This window comes from Dermacentor variabilis, unplaced genomic scaffold, assembly GCF_050947875.1.
Source record: "Dermacentor variabilis isolate Ectoservices unplaced genomic scaffold, ASM5094787v1 scaffold_12, whole genome shotgun sequence".
Classification (NCBI taxonomy): Eukaryota; Metazoa; Arthropoda; class Arachnida; order Ixodida; family Ixodidae; genus Dermacentor; species Dermacentor variabilis.
Genome location: NW_027460280.1, coordinates 24,383,999 through 24,403,344, shown reverse-complemented (window position 1 = coordinate 24,403,344; position 19,346 = coordinate 24,383,999). Strand labels below are relative to the sequence as shown.

The 19,346-nt window shown below is 45.3% G+C and overlaps 2 protein-coding genes across 3 annotated transcripts in view; one reads left to right on the top strand and one right to left on the bottom strand.

The window, feature by feature from the left end:
• LOC142565794 (neuropeptide F receptor-like) overlaps positions 1 to 19,346 on the top strand; it is a 717,880-nt gene that overhangs the window by 291,481 nt on the left and 407,053 nt on the right. The window lies entirely within an intron of this gene.
• Positions 14,792 to 16,119, bottom strand: LOC142565841 (uncharacterized). Its single transcript, XM_075676384.1, has one exon. The coding sequence runs from the start codon at positions 16,005 to 16,007 to the stop codon at positions 15,228 to 15,230; it is 780 nt and encodes a 259-aa protein (XP_075532499.1). The 5' UTR covers positions 16,008 to 16,119; the 3' UTR covers positions 14,792 to 15,227.

Genomic DNA, 19,346 nt, shown 5'->3' with positions numbered 1-19,346 from the left:
GACGCCAATCTTCAAAGACGAGCTGTAGACTGCCCCTTGCAAGGCATCAACGTTTCTTAGATATTTGATGACCGGTGAAGCTATGGTATCCAATTTCCGGTCAATCGGATTCAATTTGTCGGCAGATTCTAAGTTTACTGTTTGCAGTTTGCTTGAAGCATCGTATGTCATCGCGCATAGTTTTAAGAATGCTTTTAGCGGAAGGCCCCGGATTAGATTCAATGTCTCCACGACATAACAAATTAACAAAACAGTGATACATCATCAATGTAAGATCAATAATAAGCCGTAAGCATGTCAGAAGCAAGAGGCTTACGTTGTTACGGTAAAAATGAAGTGGTCTTTCCTCACCTGTACAATAAACAAGACGGGGTTCGGGAGACGCATGGTCTCGGGGCTTCCGCCGTGCCAGCGGTCGTGATCCGCGCAGTGCAGCTCCTTAAGTGCGGCCATGTAAGAGACGTAGATGACGTCGGTATCACGTGAACGTCCGGCGCAGCTCTCCAGCTGCGCAGGCTCCATAGACTGTTGTCGGCACCATGAAACGATGTGTCAAGCCCGGTAACTTGAAGAGCATTGGAATAACATTAGGTAGATTGTCGGTGTTCAATTACTCGGCCAGTACAGGTGAAGCAACGAAGAGAGATAAAGACAAAAGGGAAGACAAGACAGGGAGGTTAGCCAGTGTAAGTACCGGCTGGCTACCCTGTGCTGGGGAAAGAGGTAAAGGAAATAAAAGGTGAACGAAGGAATAAATTATTAACAGAAAAATTCACATAATAACGCGACGCTACGCACCAGCACTTTCGAAGTCGGTCGCACAATTAACAAACCCTTAAGAACTTGAGCACAGCCCTTAAGGCCTTGAGTGCCAGAACCCGCCTGGACCATTTCATTTCATTTCATTTTATTTGGGCCCATTTACAAGCAAATGGCCAAGGTAAAAGCTGCTTGTATGCAGCTTGAGTGGTCCCTGGCCCCCTTTACATATTGGCAGACCGGTGGCAAAGAACACTTTCAGAAATGAAAAACAAAAAAAGTGGGTTACATTGATTAAAAGGAGTAAATACATTTCTTTCACTGGGAATACACGTGGTTACAATGTACCGTGGCGACTTAAATCATAGTTTCCGCCAGACAGATGAATTCCGATGGTGTCAAGGCATAGATGTTAATGCCGGCTTCTAGATAAGAATTTAGTAGCCGTGGCAAGTCGTTTGCAACCATTTGATGACCGTAATTTGTTCTCGAAAATAGTATGAGCCATTTTTCATGGCTGCGCGTGTTATGTGTGGGTGTATTCTCTTTTAAGTTTGCTATATTTCTTATTGGCTGCTTCTATCTTTTGCCTGAAAGTAGTACGTGCGTAGGAGAGTTTGTTTGAAGAGATGATGATTTTTTTGTTATGTTGTACTTGGTAGAAGACATTCAGTGTGTGAGTTGTATGGCACATTTGCGATAGCGCATATCATTTCTTTTGCATCAGTAGTATTTTAGAGAGATAGGAAGCTGATGTTGGGCCCCGTACAAGATGGCAATAATTTACATGCGAGGCAAACAGTGCATTATAAATGATCAATTTAACTGACGTTGGTAAAAGGTACTGATTTCGATGTAGTATACCTGTTATGCGGCTCAGTTTCTGGAGTATAAAATCCATGTGAGCGTCCCATTGCAATGTGTCAGTAAAGTATATGCCAAGTACTTTTACCCCGTCAACTGCCTCTATATTCTCAGAGTTGTAAAATATCTTGTGGGTCAATGAAGTGCACGTACCTCGTGTTTTAAAGGCGACTGCTTGTGTTTTATTGGAGTTTACTTCTACAAAATTGTCCTGGCTCCATTTTGAGAGATGGTTTAAGAGATTGTTCGCCGCACCGAGGCCTGTACAAGAGTTGTTTGATAAAATAAACACTCGTATCATCTGCGTAATTTATGAATTTTGCTTCTCGGTGGATAAGAACTAGGTCGTTCATGTAGACGCTAAATAGAAATGGACTAAGGATACTTCCCTGAGGGATACCTGTTTGTATTTGTCGTGTAGATGATATGCTAGTGTTTATAGGCACATATTGCTGCTCTAGACCTCTTTCTTCAGCGAAGGGACGATCCTCCAGCTTTTTGAGCACTGTCGCGAGAACGTTTCTTCACACATTGTAACGAGGACAGTCACAGAGGAGGTGCTTGATCGTTTCCTCGCGGCCACAGTTGTCACAAGCAGGGCTGTCAGCCATTCCAATGCGGAACGAATAGGCGTTCGTGAATACCATGCCGAGCCACAAGCGGCACAGAAGTGTTGCTTCCGCTCGTGGTAACCCTGTTAGAAGAAAGCATTTCAGACGTGGATTCAATCTGTGGAGACGTGCGTTGGTGAATTCATTGGTGTTCCACAGAGTTTTGCATAAGCTCGCGAGTGAGGGAGCGAAGCCGCGTGGCTGCATCTGTTCTAGAGAGTGGCATCGGTATAATTTGGTCACCATCGTGCGCCGGTCGGGCATCGTCCTCCGCAATGTGATTTCCCGAAATTCCGCAATGAACCGGTATCCACTGGTAGCTGAGGATGCACCCCTTGTCGATTGCGTGATGGTGAAGTAGTCGAATGTCTGCAGCTAATTGTACGTTGGGTCCGTGGTTGAAAGGGGACAGCGGACACTGACGAGCTGCCTCCGAATAACAAAAGATGAACTATAACTGTGGTGATTTGTGACGAATAAACTCCAGAGCAGCACTGATAGCTGCGAGTTCCGCAGTCGCCAATGATGTAATGTGAGACGTCTTGAATTGGATAGGGACAGATTTCGCGGGAATCACAACTGCTTTAGCTGAAGCTTTAGAGGAGGGAGAACCATCCGTTTAAATATGGATGCGTTCTCTGTGCTTCTGATGCAGGAATGAAAGCACGGGTTATTGGAGGGCGAAAGATGACGTCTCCGTTTTCTTTTTGATGCCGGGAATGAAAAGAAGGGCTTGGAACCGACGCAGGCTCAAATGTGGAAGAGATGGTCGTGTTGCAGGTGCGAAGTTCGACGGTAAATTTCCATGGTTAGCGGCAATAATCCTGTTAAACACTGAACAAGGTCGAGTGGCAGGAAGGAAGGTGAGATGATGCGATGGAAGTCGGGCGAAGTACCTGATGTGCTTCCTTAAAGCGTTGACTTGGATGTACGTATTGATGGGGTGGTCATGCGCGATGGCAATTTTTGCTGCATGAATGCACACCTGGGAAGGCAAAGACATATTCGCAGAGCTTGAGTTTGCACAAACTGGAGGGCACAGAGTTTAGTCTTACCGGTCCCACCCAGTACAGGTAAACTATAGCGTAGGAGACCCAAGAACAGTGCCTTATAAAGTTGGAGCATCGCCCTCACAGACGTACCCCATGACTTTCCGGCAAGAACTCTGAATACATGGGTTATCATGGCTAGCTTCTTTTTTTTAAGTAGGAGACATAAGAACTCCAGGAGAGGTCTCGATCTATTACCACTCCTGGAAAGCGGTGCGTCTCCTCGTAGGGGATAGGCTGTCCATTAATTCCGACAAAGAACGGTCTCACTGACTTGCGCATGAAAGCAACCATAGGGCACTTCTCGGAGGAGACCTGCAGACCTGGTGCTCGAAAATAACTTTATCTGTGAGTGGCAGGTTTTTTGTAGTCTGGCGCGCACCTGGGGACGCGTCACTCCTGATGACCAAATGCATATATAGTCTGCATAGATGGACACATGAATGGAGTGTGGAAGGCAATGAACCAGGTCGATGAGCACCAGAATAAATGGAGTGGGGCTCAAGACTCCAACCTGTGGTACTCGACGGTAGGTGTTGTGTTGTGATGGCAAGCCATCCTCTGTTTGCACAAAGAATGGCCTGTCCTTCAGGTAGCTGAATTTTGATCGAAGAGCAAGGCCACCTAGGCGTGACATCGCTCAAGGCGTCCAGGATGACTCGATGAGTTACGTTGTCATAAGCGCCTTTAACGTCCAGGTATATCGCCGCTGACAATCTCTTTAGGCTTTATTCGGGCTGAACATATGAGACGAAATCTATTACATTGTCTGCAGAAGAGCGTCCGTGTCGAAACCTGCCATAGTGTCAGGGAATATCTCGTAGTGTTCTAGATACCACTATAGACGTGTCTGCACGATCCTCTCCATCACTTTTCCTAGACAACTGGCTTGAGAAATGGGACGATAAAACGCCACGTCTAGGGGCGATTTGCCTTATTTGAGCCTTTTTCCGCAAGCGGGCTAGTCGAAAGTGGACGTGGAGGAGCCCGAATGGTGAGACTAGAAATGAAATCGACTTCATACTCTGCGCGAACCCTGGCATCATACAAGATGTAGACGTGCTCGGCAAGGTACGCTGCAGTGACCATACAATGGTAAGAACTCGAATTAGCCTAGACTTGAGGAGGGAACGGAAGAAACTGGTACACAAGAAGCCAATCAATGAGTTAGCGGTAAGAGGGAAACTAGAGGAATTCCGGATCAAGCTACAGAACAGGTACTCGGCTTTAACTCAGGAAGAGGACCTTAGTGTTGCAGCAATGCACGACAATCTCATGGGCATCATTAAGGAGTGCGCAATAGAAGTCGGTGGTAACGCCGTTATACAGGAAACCAGTGAGCTATCGCAGGAGACGAAAGATCTGATCAAGAAACGCCAATGTATGAAAGCCTCTAACCCTACAGCTAGAATAGAACTGGCAGAACTTTCTAAGTTAATCAACAAGCGTAAGACAGCGGACATCAGAAACTATAATATGGATAGAATTGAACAGGCTCTCAGGAACGGAGGAAGCCTAAAAACAGTGTAGAAGAAACTAGGAATAGGCAAGAATCAGACGTGTGCGTTAAGAGACAAAGCCGGCAATATTGTTACCAATATGGATGAGATAGTTCAAGTGGCTGAGGAGTTCTATAGAAATTTATACAGTACCAGTGGTACCCACGACGATAGTGGAAGAGAGAATAGCCTAGAGGAATTCGAAATCCCACAGGTAACGCCAGAAGAAGTAAAGAAAGCCTTAGGAGCTATGCAAAGGGGGAAGGCAGCTGGGGAGGATCAGGTAACAGCAGATTCGTTGAAGGATGGTGGTCAGATTGTTCTAGAGAAACTGGCCACCCTGTATACGCAATACCTCATAACCTCGAGCGTACCGGAATCTTGGAAGAACGCTAACATAATCCTAATCCATAAGAAAGGGGACGCCAAAGACTTGAAAAATTATAGACCGATCAGCTTACTGTCCGTTGCCTACAAAGTATTTACTAAGGTAATCGCAAATAGAATCAGGAACACCTTAGACTTCTGTCAACCAAAGGACCAGGCAGGATTCCGTAAAGGCTACTCAACAATAGACCATATTCACACTGTCAATCAAGTGATAGAGAAATGTGCAGAATATAACCAACCCTTATATATAGCTTTCATTGATTACGAGAAAGCGTTTGATTCAGTCGAAACCTCCGCAGTCATGGAGGCATTACGGAATCAGGGTGTAGATGAGCCATATGTAAAAATACTGGAAGATATCTATAGCGGCTCCACAGCCACCGTAGTCCTCCACAAAGAAAGTAACAAAATCCCTATAAAGAAAGGCGTCAGACAGGGAGATAGGATATCTCCAATGCTATTCACAGCATGTTTACAGGAGGTATTCAGAGGCCTGGAGTGGGAAGAATTGGGGATAAAAGTTGATGGAGAATACCTTAGCAACTTGCGATTCGCTGATGATATTGCCTTGCTTAGTAACTCAGGAGACCAATTGCAATGCATGATTACTGACCTGGAGAGGCAAAGCAGAAGGGTGGGTCTGAAAATTAATTTGCAGAAAACTAAAGTATTTTTTAACAGTCTCGGAAGAGAACAGCAGTTTACGATAGGTAGCGAAGCACTGGAAGTGGTAAGGGAATACATCTACTTAGGGCAGGTAGTGACCACGGATCCGGATCATGAGACTGAAATAACCAGAAGAATAAGAATGGGCTGGGGTGCGTTTGGCAGGCATTCTCAAATCATGAACAGCAGGTTGCCACTATCCCTCAAAAGGAAAGTGTATAACAGCTGTGTGTTACCAGTACTCACATATGGGGCGGAAACCTGGAGGCTTACGAAAAGGGTTCTGCTGAAATTGAGGACGACGCAACGAGCTATGGAAAGAAGAATGATGGGTGTAACGTTAAGGGATAAGAAAAGAGCAGATTGGGTGAGGCAACAAACGCGGGTAAACGACATCTTAGTTGAAATCAAGAAAAAGAAATGGGCATGGGCAGGACATGTAATGAGGAGGGAAGATAACCGATGGTCATTAAGGGTTATGGACTGGATTCCAAGGGAAGGGAAGCGTAGCAGGGGGCGGCAGAAAGTCAGGTGGGCGGATGAAATTAAGATGTTTGCAGGGACAACATGGCCACAATTAGTCCATGACCGGGGTAGTTGGAGAAGTATGAGAGAGGCCTTTGCCCTGCAGTGGGCGTAACTAGGCTGATGATGATGATGATGACAAGGTGGCGGGACTTCGGTGCAGCAGGAACCACTTCTTCTCGCCATGAATTGTTGTACACGTACAGAAGAGCATGCCGGGTTGTCTTACCGAGGTGGCCAAGAGCTGCGTATGTCACACCGTCAGGCCTAGGCGATGAGGAATGCCTGTACGCTGCCAACGCCGCTTGGGACTCCTCGATGGAAAACAGATTGTCCATACGAGAATCGCACGAGTTTGGAACGTCATGAGGATAATGTGCGGCGAACGAGGACGGTTGGCCAGCAACCTTCAAACAGAAGTCCTCCGCTACGTCGATCTCTCGGCGACCTTGGCAGAGAGCGAGGCATTTGAAGGGCTGGCGTTGTTGCGGCGATGTTCGAAGATCGTGCACCATTCTCCATATATGTGACAGGGGTTTATGTGGATCAAGGAAAATCACAGAAACTCTTTCATCTTAGAGATTGCAGTAAGTTGATCCGGCGCTGGATCGTCTTCTCTGTGCTTCTCGCGTCCCTTAAGTCGTAGATGGACTTGGTGCGCCTGTACCGTCAGTTCCGCGCAACAGCAAATTGCTCGGAGCCGCTCCAATTCTGCTTCAAATTCATGAAACTTAGAAATGGGCCTAAAAACTCTTTGGCTTTTTCAGCAGTGTCGTTAATTAGCTTGTCAATGTTTCCAAATAGATAGTGTTGAGTTTTTTAGAATTTTTCTCCATGAGCAGCGTGTATTCAGGCCAGTTGATGCGTTGAAGAACTGTGGCAGAGTGTGACTTGCGTATGTTTTTGATTTTAACATACGCTGCAACATGGTCACTACCACGCGTTTCGTTGTCCGGAAAATTTTTCACACTGGCACTGAGGCACCTTGAAACAAAAATGAAGTTCAAGCAGCTGCTGTATGTCAATCCCCGCAGAAAAGTGGGACTGCCATCATTTAGGCAGCAGAGTTCATGGTGCAGGTCTTCCTAAGCAACCCATTTTTAAGCTTCCCCATAGCGGATCTCAGGTAGCACACAAAGTCTTGAAAACGTCGTATTAAGGGATTCAACGTCTGAAAAGGATTTTTGACCAAAATCGACGCATCAAAGACGTTCCAAACAAGATAGCTTAAAAACGAGGGGTGAATACGTTTTGATAACGTTGGAAGCCAGACAGCTTAAAAACGAGGGGTGAATACGTTTTGCAAACGACTCAAAACGCCACGCCACGGCGCGTCAGCCTCTTTAGCGGCTTCTACAATATTCAACAACCCATCAACGCGATCCAACCTTGCGCAAGGTGGCGATACCGTCGTCAAATCATGTGACCAAGGTGGCCACGTGATTCGTGATGCCGGGCAGCCGGGCGAGCCGGGGCATAGTTGCGTCGTGATGGCGTCGTCACGTCACCGCACTCGCATTGCGCTGTGGTGTGTTTGCGGCTGTTCTGAACCTGCTGCCGCTGCCCTTTGCTATGTAAGTGTTGCAGTGTTTTGCTGTCAAGAAAACGATATTCTGTGATCAGTTTGGGTTGTGTGATATGTTTGTGTGGTTTTAATTTGGAAATCAGTAGTGTTTTCAATTGTTATTTGATCAAGGCGGCCACGTTATTCGTGAAGCCGGGCATAGTTACGTTATCGCACTCGCATGGCACTATGGTCTGTTTGCGACTGTTCTGAATGTGCTGCCGCTGCCCTTTGTCATGTAAGTGTTGCAGTGCTTTGCTGTCAAGAAAACGACATTCTGTGATTAGTTTGGGTTGTGCGATCTGTTGGAGCCGGGCATAATAACGTTATCGCACTTGCATTGCGCTGTGGTATGATAGCGGCTGTTCTGAATGTGCTGCCGCTACCCTTTGTCATGTAAGTGTTGCAGGGTTTTGCCGTCAAGAAAACGACGTTCTGTGATTAGTTTGGGTTGTGCGATCTGTTTGTGTAGATTAATTTGGAAATCAGTAGTGTTTTCAATTGGAGGGCGCGGAGTGGAGGGCACTAATCAGCTCTTCAAGTTCACTGTCATGTTATGTGAGGCGCCTTTTCACTGACGCTGTAATTAAGGCGTTAAGGGCAGTATAAGGACGAAAGTTAGAGGGACGAAATCGTGCCTGTGTGTCTCTAGCGTCGAGGTCGGCCGCTACGCGTGATCCTAACAAGAAAGCATTTTGCAGAATGCGAAGAAAGGCGGCAAAATTTCTGTGTGTGCGCACCTTGCCGATCTCCGCAATAGAGCCATCATCTTGGTATTTTAGTCTCCTGTTTAGCAAGAGTGTTGCAGACAAGGGAACTGGTTCAAACAGGCTTTTTTTTAATGATTCACTACTAGTGCGGTATCCCAAAAGGTGAGGTCAAGTGCTCACCCTATTTTCTTCCCTCGCGCTACAGCGCACTGACAGAATTTTGCGTGCACCATACCGTGCTTTTATCGTTTGCGCTTCAGGTTCTCGATTGTGTTTTCGCCCCCTTTACCCACGTGATGGGTATTTCATGGTATTACCGTGTACCACATGTGTCCATATATTGTGTCCAATATATGAAACGGCCAAATTCGATTTTATTTGACGCCTCAAATGGTAGTAATGTATTGAGTCCCTTGTGGCTTTGTGCTTGTTATCAATTTTACCATTTGGCGAATGGATGCAGCATGTACGCTGCATAACTCGCTTGTGCATACTGCATACGTGAGTCGAGTATGCCTTTGGTATAAAATAACTTGTATGCTTTAGGTAGTACGAGTGTTTGCAGTTTGGGAAATGTGTCGGAATGTACGCTGTGCGCCCTTCGCGCTTTACGGCGGCCTGCCGAGTTCGTGCGGGTGCCATGTGTGCGCATGGAGTTCGCGAAGCGCTCTCGCAGTTTTTTTTAATATATATATACGTGTTCTGTTCGCGCGCTTCGCACAACAGGGCATGTCGCAGTTCTTTGTTCTTGTGCAACACATTTTCCTAGCGTACGTCTGTGCATTATTTGGTACCGGTTTCACACGGGGCTCTTTTAGCCGCTATCCAGTCCGTTACAAATCGAATTTCTCCGTCGTGATGGCTCCTCTGCGCAAGCTACGAGAGTGAGCCAGTCGCATCGATAATTTCGATCCGGATCGGGCTTGATCGCGATCGAGAGTGGTCGTGTGACACCGGTTTTACACATGGCTCCCACATAGGGAACACTTTAAGTTCAATGCTGCTGAGTGAAGAGCAAGTGCATATATATGCCAGTGGTGGTATGTGGGCAAGTCTTTCCGGTGAAGCCAATACTTGTGCATTCAAAACATTTCAATTACCAGCGTAGTGCATCAATGTGTCTACTTCGACAAAATAGAGCACCAGTGCAGATATCTGAACATACCTGTCCAGGGCAGCAAGTGTGTCTAGATTGAAACCACTACCAGCATGTGCGGCAGTTCTATTTCCAGCAGCGGGACTGCACAATAATCAGTAGGGTGCTCTCAAGCTGTTTATCTATGAAGCTCTGCCTGGACTGTGTGCCAAATATTTTTGGACGTGAAAGTGGGGGTGAATTGGTAAACATCAGTGGAACTGTGCCTGGACTTTGTGGCAAATGTTTTTGGATGTGAAAGTGTGAGTGAACTGGGAAAGAATTTGCTCTGGGCTACATGTGTTAAACGTTTTTCTCATTCAGAGTGCTTTTTTTTACTTTAGGAGACTGGAGATGTGTCATGTCAGTGTGCTAATTATTGTATTTGCTGGCTTGCAAATTATTCGTTGCAACTTTGTTTTTGCCAGAGAGGTACAACTTTGCCTCTTGTAAAGGGCTTTTTAGATAAAACACTTACTATTTATTATGACCATTGCTTCCTTTGTTGCACAAATGCAGCTTCCAGTGCATTCCAGTTTATTTCCATGTTTATGTAAGTTTCTAATATGAGGCTTGCATATTCATTTCTCACGTTCTGGAGTGGCAAGATGCAGCCTTACTGTCTCATCGTTCGCTGTACTACAGTAGTGCTCACTTAATTGTTACACTGAATCCCCCGTTTAAGTATTCTGTACTAATTTCACTTGATTGCTTTTTTGTTGTATGGTTATTTTTTTCTCGCCATTACCTTCTTTGATATATCCTAAAGACAATATTTCCAATTTTGCATTGTTCCCATTTTTTTTTATTTCTGTCACAGGATTGTTTTATGATGGTATGCGGTGGTATTTCTTTTTGTGCTCTTTTCAAGCTTCTAGATGATTGGTAACATTGCTTGGAGGCAGTTACCATCCAATTCATACTCTTGCATTTTTCAGTCTACTTCTTCCATTCGCTCCGATGTCACTTCTGCATAACTCTAGTCCATCTAATAGCACGCGCACTTTACTATGATAAATTAGACACTTTAGTACACTCAAGGTTTTTCTGTTCATTTTTGTATGTGTACTTGGAATTTTGTTTATGTGCTAGTGAATGTTCACTTTCGAGTTCATTACGAATCCTTTCTGCGACTTTTGTCATTGTTGATGTACTTTTATTTCTATTTGCATTTCTCACACAGTTTGTTCGAACCTTGCATAAGCATTACATTTTAATAAAGTGTTCTTGCTTTGTCACAATGTTCTCATTTCATGCACTCTTGGCATGAAGGGCTTGGTCTGGCCACCTGCCAAGACGTGGCCATTTGTTCTTTGCAGGATGTCATTCCCATTGTGGTTGTAAGCATCGTAGCTTACTAAAGGCGGTATTAAGGATTTATTATTCCTAACAGGCTCATTTTCGTGCGACTTGGTAAACGATGCGCCGGCCATGCGGGGAACAGTGCTTGGCACTGCGCCATGGCTCTTACAGTCAACACGGACGCTTCTACTCATCTGGGGCGCGATTGGAGATCGTTGTTCGAAACACCCGATCAGTTTCACCTAACGCGATTGGCCTAGGCCGTGCCAACGGGTGCGGCTGACGACATCTGCGCGGCATAGGCCAGTCGCGTGAGGCGAAGCTAAACGTGTGTTTTGAACAACGATGTCTCATCGCGCCCGTCACCCGCGAAAATTAGCTTCAGATGATCGTAAACCTTACAAGACCGCTTCTAGACCAGCTTTTTGATAACGTCCTGAAAACGTTTAGAAATTGGTTACGAATAGTTTTGGCTAAGGGATTACTTGTGTCTTTCCCAATCCTATTTCTAGACCAGCTTTTCGAATACGTCTTGCAGACCTGTTCTAGATCGTCTCAAGAAAGCAATTAAGCCGGACATTAGCAGAGATATTCGACGTTTTCCCGCCGAAGTTCTCTCATTCGTGTCTTCTTTAACCCGTTTTTATCGTCTTGGATAAACGCTACGAAAACGTTACGTATCCCTTTTGTGCTACCTGGGATGATGCGCATTGAAATCACCGGTAGTCAACCCTGGTCCATATGTCGCTGTAATATTGCACTTGGGCGTGCGTTGTTAAATGGCCTCTAAAGTGAAATGTAGGCACATATGTGCGTGAGTGCAACATTCTTGCATTTTATTGTCGAACATACGTACTGATTGTCATCATCAGGTGCCAGTGGGCGTAAGACATAAGTGAAATCGCATCTAACGTAAACGATCAGCTTGCTGTGGTCGCTGCAGGTGGGAGACATGAAAGCTTCATGTACTGATAGGCGGATGGCGCTCTCAATGTTTGGCTCACAAATGGCGACGATTGGAAATTTGGTATTAAAAACAAAGAGACAAAAGTCCTAAAATCCGAGATTTAAGTGCTCGGGCATTCCAGTGGAAGAGAGACGCTTCCTTGGCTTCTTCAATGGACGCCTGCAGAGGAGCAACCATGTTGCTTCTCAAGAGTGGACAGTACCGGATTCAGGGCATCCAGTATTTCAAGCGCACCTCGAGCCGCCGGAGTCAATACGGCAGTTAGTAGTACACGGAGCGTATTCATAAAGACCCTTATCGTGGTGACAACTTTTTGTCGTCGTCTTGGCTGCTGTCTGTAGGTGAAGCACGATTCGGTTTGCGTGCTGCATGTTGCTGTTCTGCTGGTTGATCTAGCCGTGGCGACGGCGGCCACTCCTCGCATGAGGCTATAATATTGGAGACTTTCTGCTTAGGGTCCTCGCTACTAGTATTGCTAGTTGCCTGTGGAACTGTGTGGACTGGCAGTGGATGCGGTGCTTCCTCAGCAATAGCAGTGGATTTTGTAGAAGACCTACGCTAATGTGAACGCCGACGTCGCACCTTAGCAGCAGCCTCTACGTGCTACGAACCATCCCTGGCCTAAAAACTTTCATCTCATTTTTCCCATGTGGGGAACTCTTTGAATATATATCGTGAGAGCCTTGACAATACGCGCACTTTTGGTTTTCTACACGACAGATGTCCGAGCTGTGCGATCCAGGGCATCATAAGCACACGAGAGCATTTGTGAAAGCCGCGCTAACATGCCCTATCCTTTCAAACTTCCGGCACTGAAGCGGCTTTGGCAAAAAAGGCCCTACTACTATTCGAAAGTGACCGACCTTGGCGTGTGATATGCTAAGCTGTCTCCTTTAAACGTTAGCTTCATGCAGTGCGAACTCCCTACGCGACGGACTTGGAATATGGCAATTCCTTCTTTCGCCGGCTTGATAAGTATATGCAGGTCAGCATTGCTTATGGAACTCTCCACGTCATACACAACACCGGCCGTAGAGTCATGATCGTCTTGTTTATTGCAGCGTACGCTGGTGTTATCCAGCACCTTGACGTTGCTCAAAATGTCTAGCGCGCTGCCGTGTGTGACGTCTGTAGCGAGAATGTTCTTACGAGCATTGATTCTTACATATTTGATCTTACCCAGAACAAGGACCTCGAGCGACACAGATGTACCTTGGCGGTTGAGCAGGTTTAGATGGTCGTTAGAAGCCACAGGCACGAATGAAATTGTATGGTCCAATAACTTTCACGTAGGCCCTTGTAGAAGGAGATTTCGTGACGAATCTTCTTTTTGCTTTGCTGCGCGCACGAAGTCACTCTCATCCGAGGTCTCATCGCTGGTCGCTGAATAGATCACAGTGTCCTCGCTGTCGGTGTTACTGGGGTGACTAGACTTCTTTCTCGGAGCGACTGCTGTTGGAGTGGAAGAACCCGCAACCCTCCAGGTGACTCCACCTCCATGGCCGTAGGTGTGGGAGCGGGGTCTGCCACAAAGTAGATTGAAATGTGCAGAGATAAGAAAGCAGCGTTCCACAGACACACATACCGAAGTTAGTGGACGGATTGATAGCCGTCGCCGTAGAATAATTGGTAGTGCGACGCACGCTTATTGCGGAGGTTGTGGCTTCGGCTCCCACCAGCGACAAGTTGTAACTTTCGGCAACTTTCATTTCGTTTTCTGTATTAGTGTCTCAATTTCGAGTTCATTAACCACAGCTAATTTCCCCGATACCTGCTTCGACTTCATTGTCTATTGGTTTTATATGGGCATGACTATATATACATATACGTATATATATATATATATATATATATATATATGGGCATGTTCAGATAAGAACGGTAATCGAGGTCCCATGACCATTTTTTGTTTTCAATGAAATTTTTATATCTGATGGGCAAATGTGTCCACACAAAGGAATGAACGTTAGTTTTGCGAGAAACTTCGTAGTTTTCTCGGAAAAAAATCGTATGTCACAAGAGGTGGAGAACGTCGTTTTTGCCACTTCGCAAAGTTGCAAGTTTGGAGCCTCACTGCATGCACAATAAATTTTTTCGGCACATAAGTATTTTTTCGTGACCTCTTTGCAACATGTACTATACGAACAAATAAAAAAACATTTTCGCGCTGCGTCAATCTTCTAAATAAAAAAGCCCAAACTTCGCTTCCGGAGCTATTCGATGCAAAAAAGGCACTTTTCAGGGCAGCCTCAGGGCAAGATGCGTAAAGATCTCCACACTGAATCTCTTTCTCAGTATTTTCCAGCTACTTTTACTCACTTTAGGCAAGTTTTGTAGTTTTACACTTGATAGATATTTTTCAATATGGCCTCAAATTCGGCCGAAGATCAAAAACGTCAAAAAAGTGACAACTTTGACTTCGATTAAAAAAAAAACATCATCGTCGAATTTCATTAAAGTTTGCCTGAATAATCCTCAATACTCGATAATATTAGGGTACCAAAAAAGTGTTGCATTATATTGTCTTAAAGTATGAAAATGAATACAAAACTGAGCTCATGATTCTGTTATCTAGAGTTGCTTATTACTGCCTCTTAGAAATAGTAACTCTCCGAAATTTGTTCTAGCACTCACTGAACTTGGTTACATTTTATTTACCACAATATCCGAACCATCCTCAATGTTTGTAGAGCTTCTACTCACTTGTTAGCGGCGTTCTTGATGCGTCAAAATGGGAATAAATTCGCTATTTCACCTGATGTCTCAAGAACTGGCTGGCGGCGGTCAAACGTTTTTTGTATTGCCTAATTTATCATCGTAAGTTACATTGGTATGTAATCGATTCTTTAAAAATATTAGATCATTTATCGGCGCTTAGAAAAGTTTTTATATATAAAAATGAATATTAATGTGTTTCTGAAGCCGACGTGTCCGCACCTGCATCTGTTTACCTCTGTGTTCAATGGTTCGACAGGGCACTGTCAGGAGACAAAACGTCGTCTTCTGAGGGGGACAATTGATATGCAAGGTTTTTAATCAGCAGGAGTTTTAATAGGGACACAATTTACAAATGGAATGCTGCTTTATGTGCAGATTGCAATTCAGAAAATCGTAACAAGAAATAAACGGCAGCAGTTGACTTCGGTATGCGCACATTATATTGTCGTGCCCGAAGCACAAACCAGATCACAGTCTCTTCCATTCCGAAGCAGCGGTGGATGCCACGTAGGATGCACTGCCTTCATTTGATTGAACGTACTTCCACATGTGGAGTGTCTGAACTCCAGGCACTTTCTTTGCCGTTTTCCATTCTTCCTTCTTCATTTCGCGAAAGTCTGCAAGCTCCCTCTGTGGGAGCTCCAGAATGGTGATATTCTTTAGCGTTCCTTGAATTGCGTCCACGAAGCCGCTGGCTGTTTGTATGGCCTCACTTGCAGGCTTCCGCAAGTTGTGGTGTGATGCTCGATGTTTCACAAGGCCACCAACGCCGTCGCAAGCATTTTTGCCGTGTCCAGTGGCCGAAAACATCCATTTCATCTCTTGACATTCACTGCGTTGTAGCTCATGAAACTGATATTTATTCTTGAAGTGAGCGGGAGCCCCGTCGCTCACATGTGTTATCTTGGTGTAGATTGGCGCGTTGTCTTCGAGGTGTGCTTTGATTTTTGACAGAGCCAAACATGCATGAGCTGAATCATGAGACATATCGTCGGAAATAACGGCGTAGTTCTGAGTCGATTTTCTTGACGTGACAACGCAGGTAAACACGGTGACCTGCTTTTTCTGCCAATGGTACGCTTGTACTGCGTCTGGAAGCACAACTGTCCAGTTTTCGGCGAAATCAAAATGCAAAACAATTGCACCTCTCTCGCAGCTCTGTTTTTCTTCATGTATTGCTTTTGCTTGCACAGATCTGATATAGTTGTGGGGAATCCATTTCATGGTCATTCTTAGAAATTCTCTCATAAATGATGAAGCGGTCAGTTTTTTTAACTAGCTCACCGTATTCCCATGAAGCAATCAACACCTCGTCCTCGCTGCTCATGTCAAAATTTTCCAAAGTGAAAATGCCATCTTGTGGACAGTGCTCACAATTCCTGAGGAAACATGACGCAGTAGGTTCCTGGCATACGCAGAGACTCTGCATATCGTCGGGAGAAAGCGACCTTCCAGAGGCGTTCTGCAGTCCCACAAGGCACAACTGAAAGTTTGCACAGCACACGCAGACACACACTTGCCACTGTGGCGAGCATTTCACCCACTTAGGACGCAAGGATATGAATTTTGTGAGGCCAACCTGGGAGGCAGGGTGAGCTTGCTTGTAGAGGCGGAATGCTTCTCGCAAGGACCGTGTCATGAACCGTTTAGGTACCCATTCCTTCTCTCCCTCCTTTTCGATTCTCACAACATCCTTTTTGTTCGGTGTCTGTCTAGAGCAATCGAGTTCATCCATGGTGTAATATTCTAAAACGGTGGTAATGTCTTCGTGTTGTAGCTTACATCTTGTATATCGCTCCTGTGTTGACCATACGCCGTCTTCATCCAACATCTTCTTCGATTTTTGAATAACGTACCTCGTTGCCTCTGGAATAACTTCCTGCACATATTTCACAGTTAGGTTGCGTGGTAGCAGTGTCAGCAGCTGGCAACGCTCTTGAAAGGACGTACACCTATTGTAGGCAGAATGTAGGTTGTCTTCCCAGCTGCTGCATTGCGCACACTTTTCTTGCGACGCACGCGAAGTCTCTGGGATATTATATGCTGCCTGTATCCCTGATCGTATTTTCGTCACCATAGCTCTGGCCACCTCTTCCTGCTTTCGCTTTGCATAGGAAAGTCTGAGGCGTTTTTTTAGAGCGCTCGGTGGCTTTAGGGGCGAGATTTCAGAGGTAAGGCTGACACTGGAGTTTAAATTTTCTACGATTTCTTCTCCAGGGCGGAATTCTTCGATTGTTTCGGTCGACTCTGCCTGCATATTATCTATGTCTTCTTTGAACCGACGGTAACAATTCTGACAGATGAAGTCACTTTCTCGTACTCGGAGAGCTTCTTCGGGAAGTAGGACTTTTTTGAGAGCAGCGACATTGAGTGTCTTTACACTGCGAAAATTACGTCCTTTTTCAATTCTCTGTTTGTGCCTTTTTGAGTAGTCGGCACAAAACGTTCGCCGCGGAAATCTCTTCATGAATGCAAAAGCTCACCGCTTCCGAAGATTATCGTGGGACAGAGAGCAGGCGACGGATGCAGGGCCCAGGGCTGCTTTTCCAAAAAAAGGAGATGGACAGATGGATGGATTTTTAACACAGGCTGCCCGCCGTCGACACTGACGCTGGTTCGGTCTGGCGTACGAGCTGAGACTGAGATACCAAGAATGCTGGTCGTGGGAGCCCTCGAGCGCAGAGAAACCACGTGAGTACAGAAAACGACCCCACCCTCTACCAGAGAACACCACGCGCGCTCGTCGAGGTCAGACGTGCCTAAACACTGCTCCACAGCACGTACGTCGGCCCGAACTGCCGCCCCCAGCCGGGGGTCCCCGAGGCACCGCGAGCGGGACGGCTCGCCCGGAGACCCCGACGACCCCGGCTCCCCAGCTCCGGAGAGACGCTCAGCCGTCGAGCTATGCGTCACTCGGACTCCGCCACTCCGCCGGCGACGTCAGCCGTTAACATGAAAGTAACGGTTGAAGGACACACCGTAACCGCACTCTACCAGGCCTGCAAAACGACACGCGAAACTCGAGATTCGAACAAGGTCCGCTCATCGGGCCTGTCTCGGTCGAAGGTCCAAGGCTGAGGTATAACTGCCAGGCGTTCGGTGCGTTGCGGTGGAAAGATGATAGCGGCGGCTAAAGCCTTGGTTCGGTGGCGGCACACATGGTGCTATGAAATTCAGGGCCGCGCCGGGCGTTATATAGCTATACGAGCGGCTGCCAAGCGCGGTTCATTCATGGAGCGGCGGCAGCTCGTTAAAGGCATCTTGAGAGTAGCGACGGGCGCATTAAATGTTTGCATAAACGACCACTAACCACACGTCACTCCAAGATAACGTTCTCAACTATGCTTACAGTAAGTTAAGTCCCACTGTTAGAAGAGTACGAAAGCGAATAGGAGCTTTAGACCTTTGATTGTAAGAAAAAAAAAAACACTTAAAAATTACACTTATGAACTCAGCAACTGTAGCGTTTAAAAGTTACCCACAAAAAGACAATACTAAATCCAGCTTCTCACGATAGCGCATCCTAAGAGAAAATACTGAGCAATCGTAGGGATTGAAATCATGAACTCAGTTTTGTATTCATTTTCATACTTTAAAACAATATAATGCAACACTTTTTTGGTACCCTAATATTATCGAGTATTGAGGATTATTCAGGCAAATTTTAATGAAATTCGACGAAGTTGTTTTTTTTTTAATCGAAGTCAAAGTTGTCACTTTTTTGACGTTTTTGATCTTCGGCCGAATTTGAGGCCATATTGAAAAATATCTATCAAGTGTAAAACTACAAAACTTGCCTAAAGTGAGTAAAGGTAGCTGGAAAATATTGAGAAAGAGATTCAGTGTGGAGATCTTTACTCATCTTGCCCTGAGGCTGCCCTGAAAAGTGCCTTTTTTGCACCGAATAGCTCCGGAAGCGAAGTTTGGGCTTTTTTATTTAGAAGATTGACGCAGCGAGAAAATGTTTTTTTATTTGTTCGTATAGTACATGTTGCAAAGAGGTCACGAAAAAATACTTATGTGCCGAAAAAATTTATTGTGCATGCAGTGAGGCTCCAAACTTGCAACTTTGCGAAGTGGCAAAAACGACGTTCTCCACCTCTTGTGACATACGATTTTTTTCCGAGAAAACTACGAAGTTTCTTGCAAAACTAACGTTCATTCCTTTGTGTGGACACATTTGCCCATCAGATATAAAAATTTCATTGAAAACAAAAAATGGTCATGGGACCTCGATTACCGTTCTTATCTGAACATGCCCATATATATATATAAAGAGAGAGAGAGACTATTTTCTAGCCTAATTACTTGATTAGTTATCATTAATTAACTTCCCAACAATTATTACCAGAAAAAGATAGCCAATCTGAAAAATTCCCTATCCTTCTGTTGAGCAACATAAGTTTTTCTAAGCCTGAAAGAAGTATGCAAAAGAACGCTAAAACCACTTTTTCCTGTTTGGCAGGCTTTTTTTAACATTTAGGAATAACTTTTATGTAGCACGTGTAGACAACAAAAAGATGGATAGGGAATTTTTATGATGGCCTACAATTTTATGATTTGGAATTTTGCTCTGGTTATAGTATT

Coding starts and splice junctions, on each gene's coding strand:
- LOC142565841 (XM_075676384.1), bottom strand. CDS start 16,007: ATGAGAGAATTTCTAAGAATGACCATGAAATGGATTCCCCACAACTAT.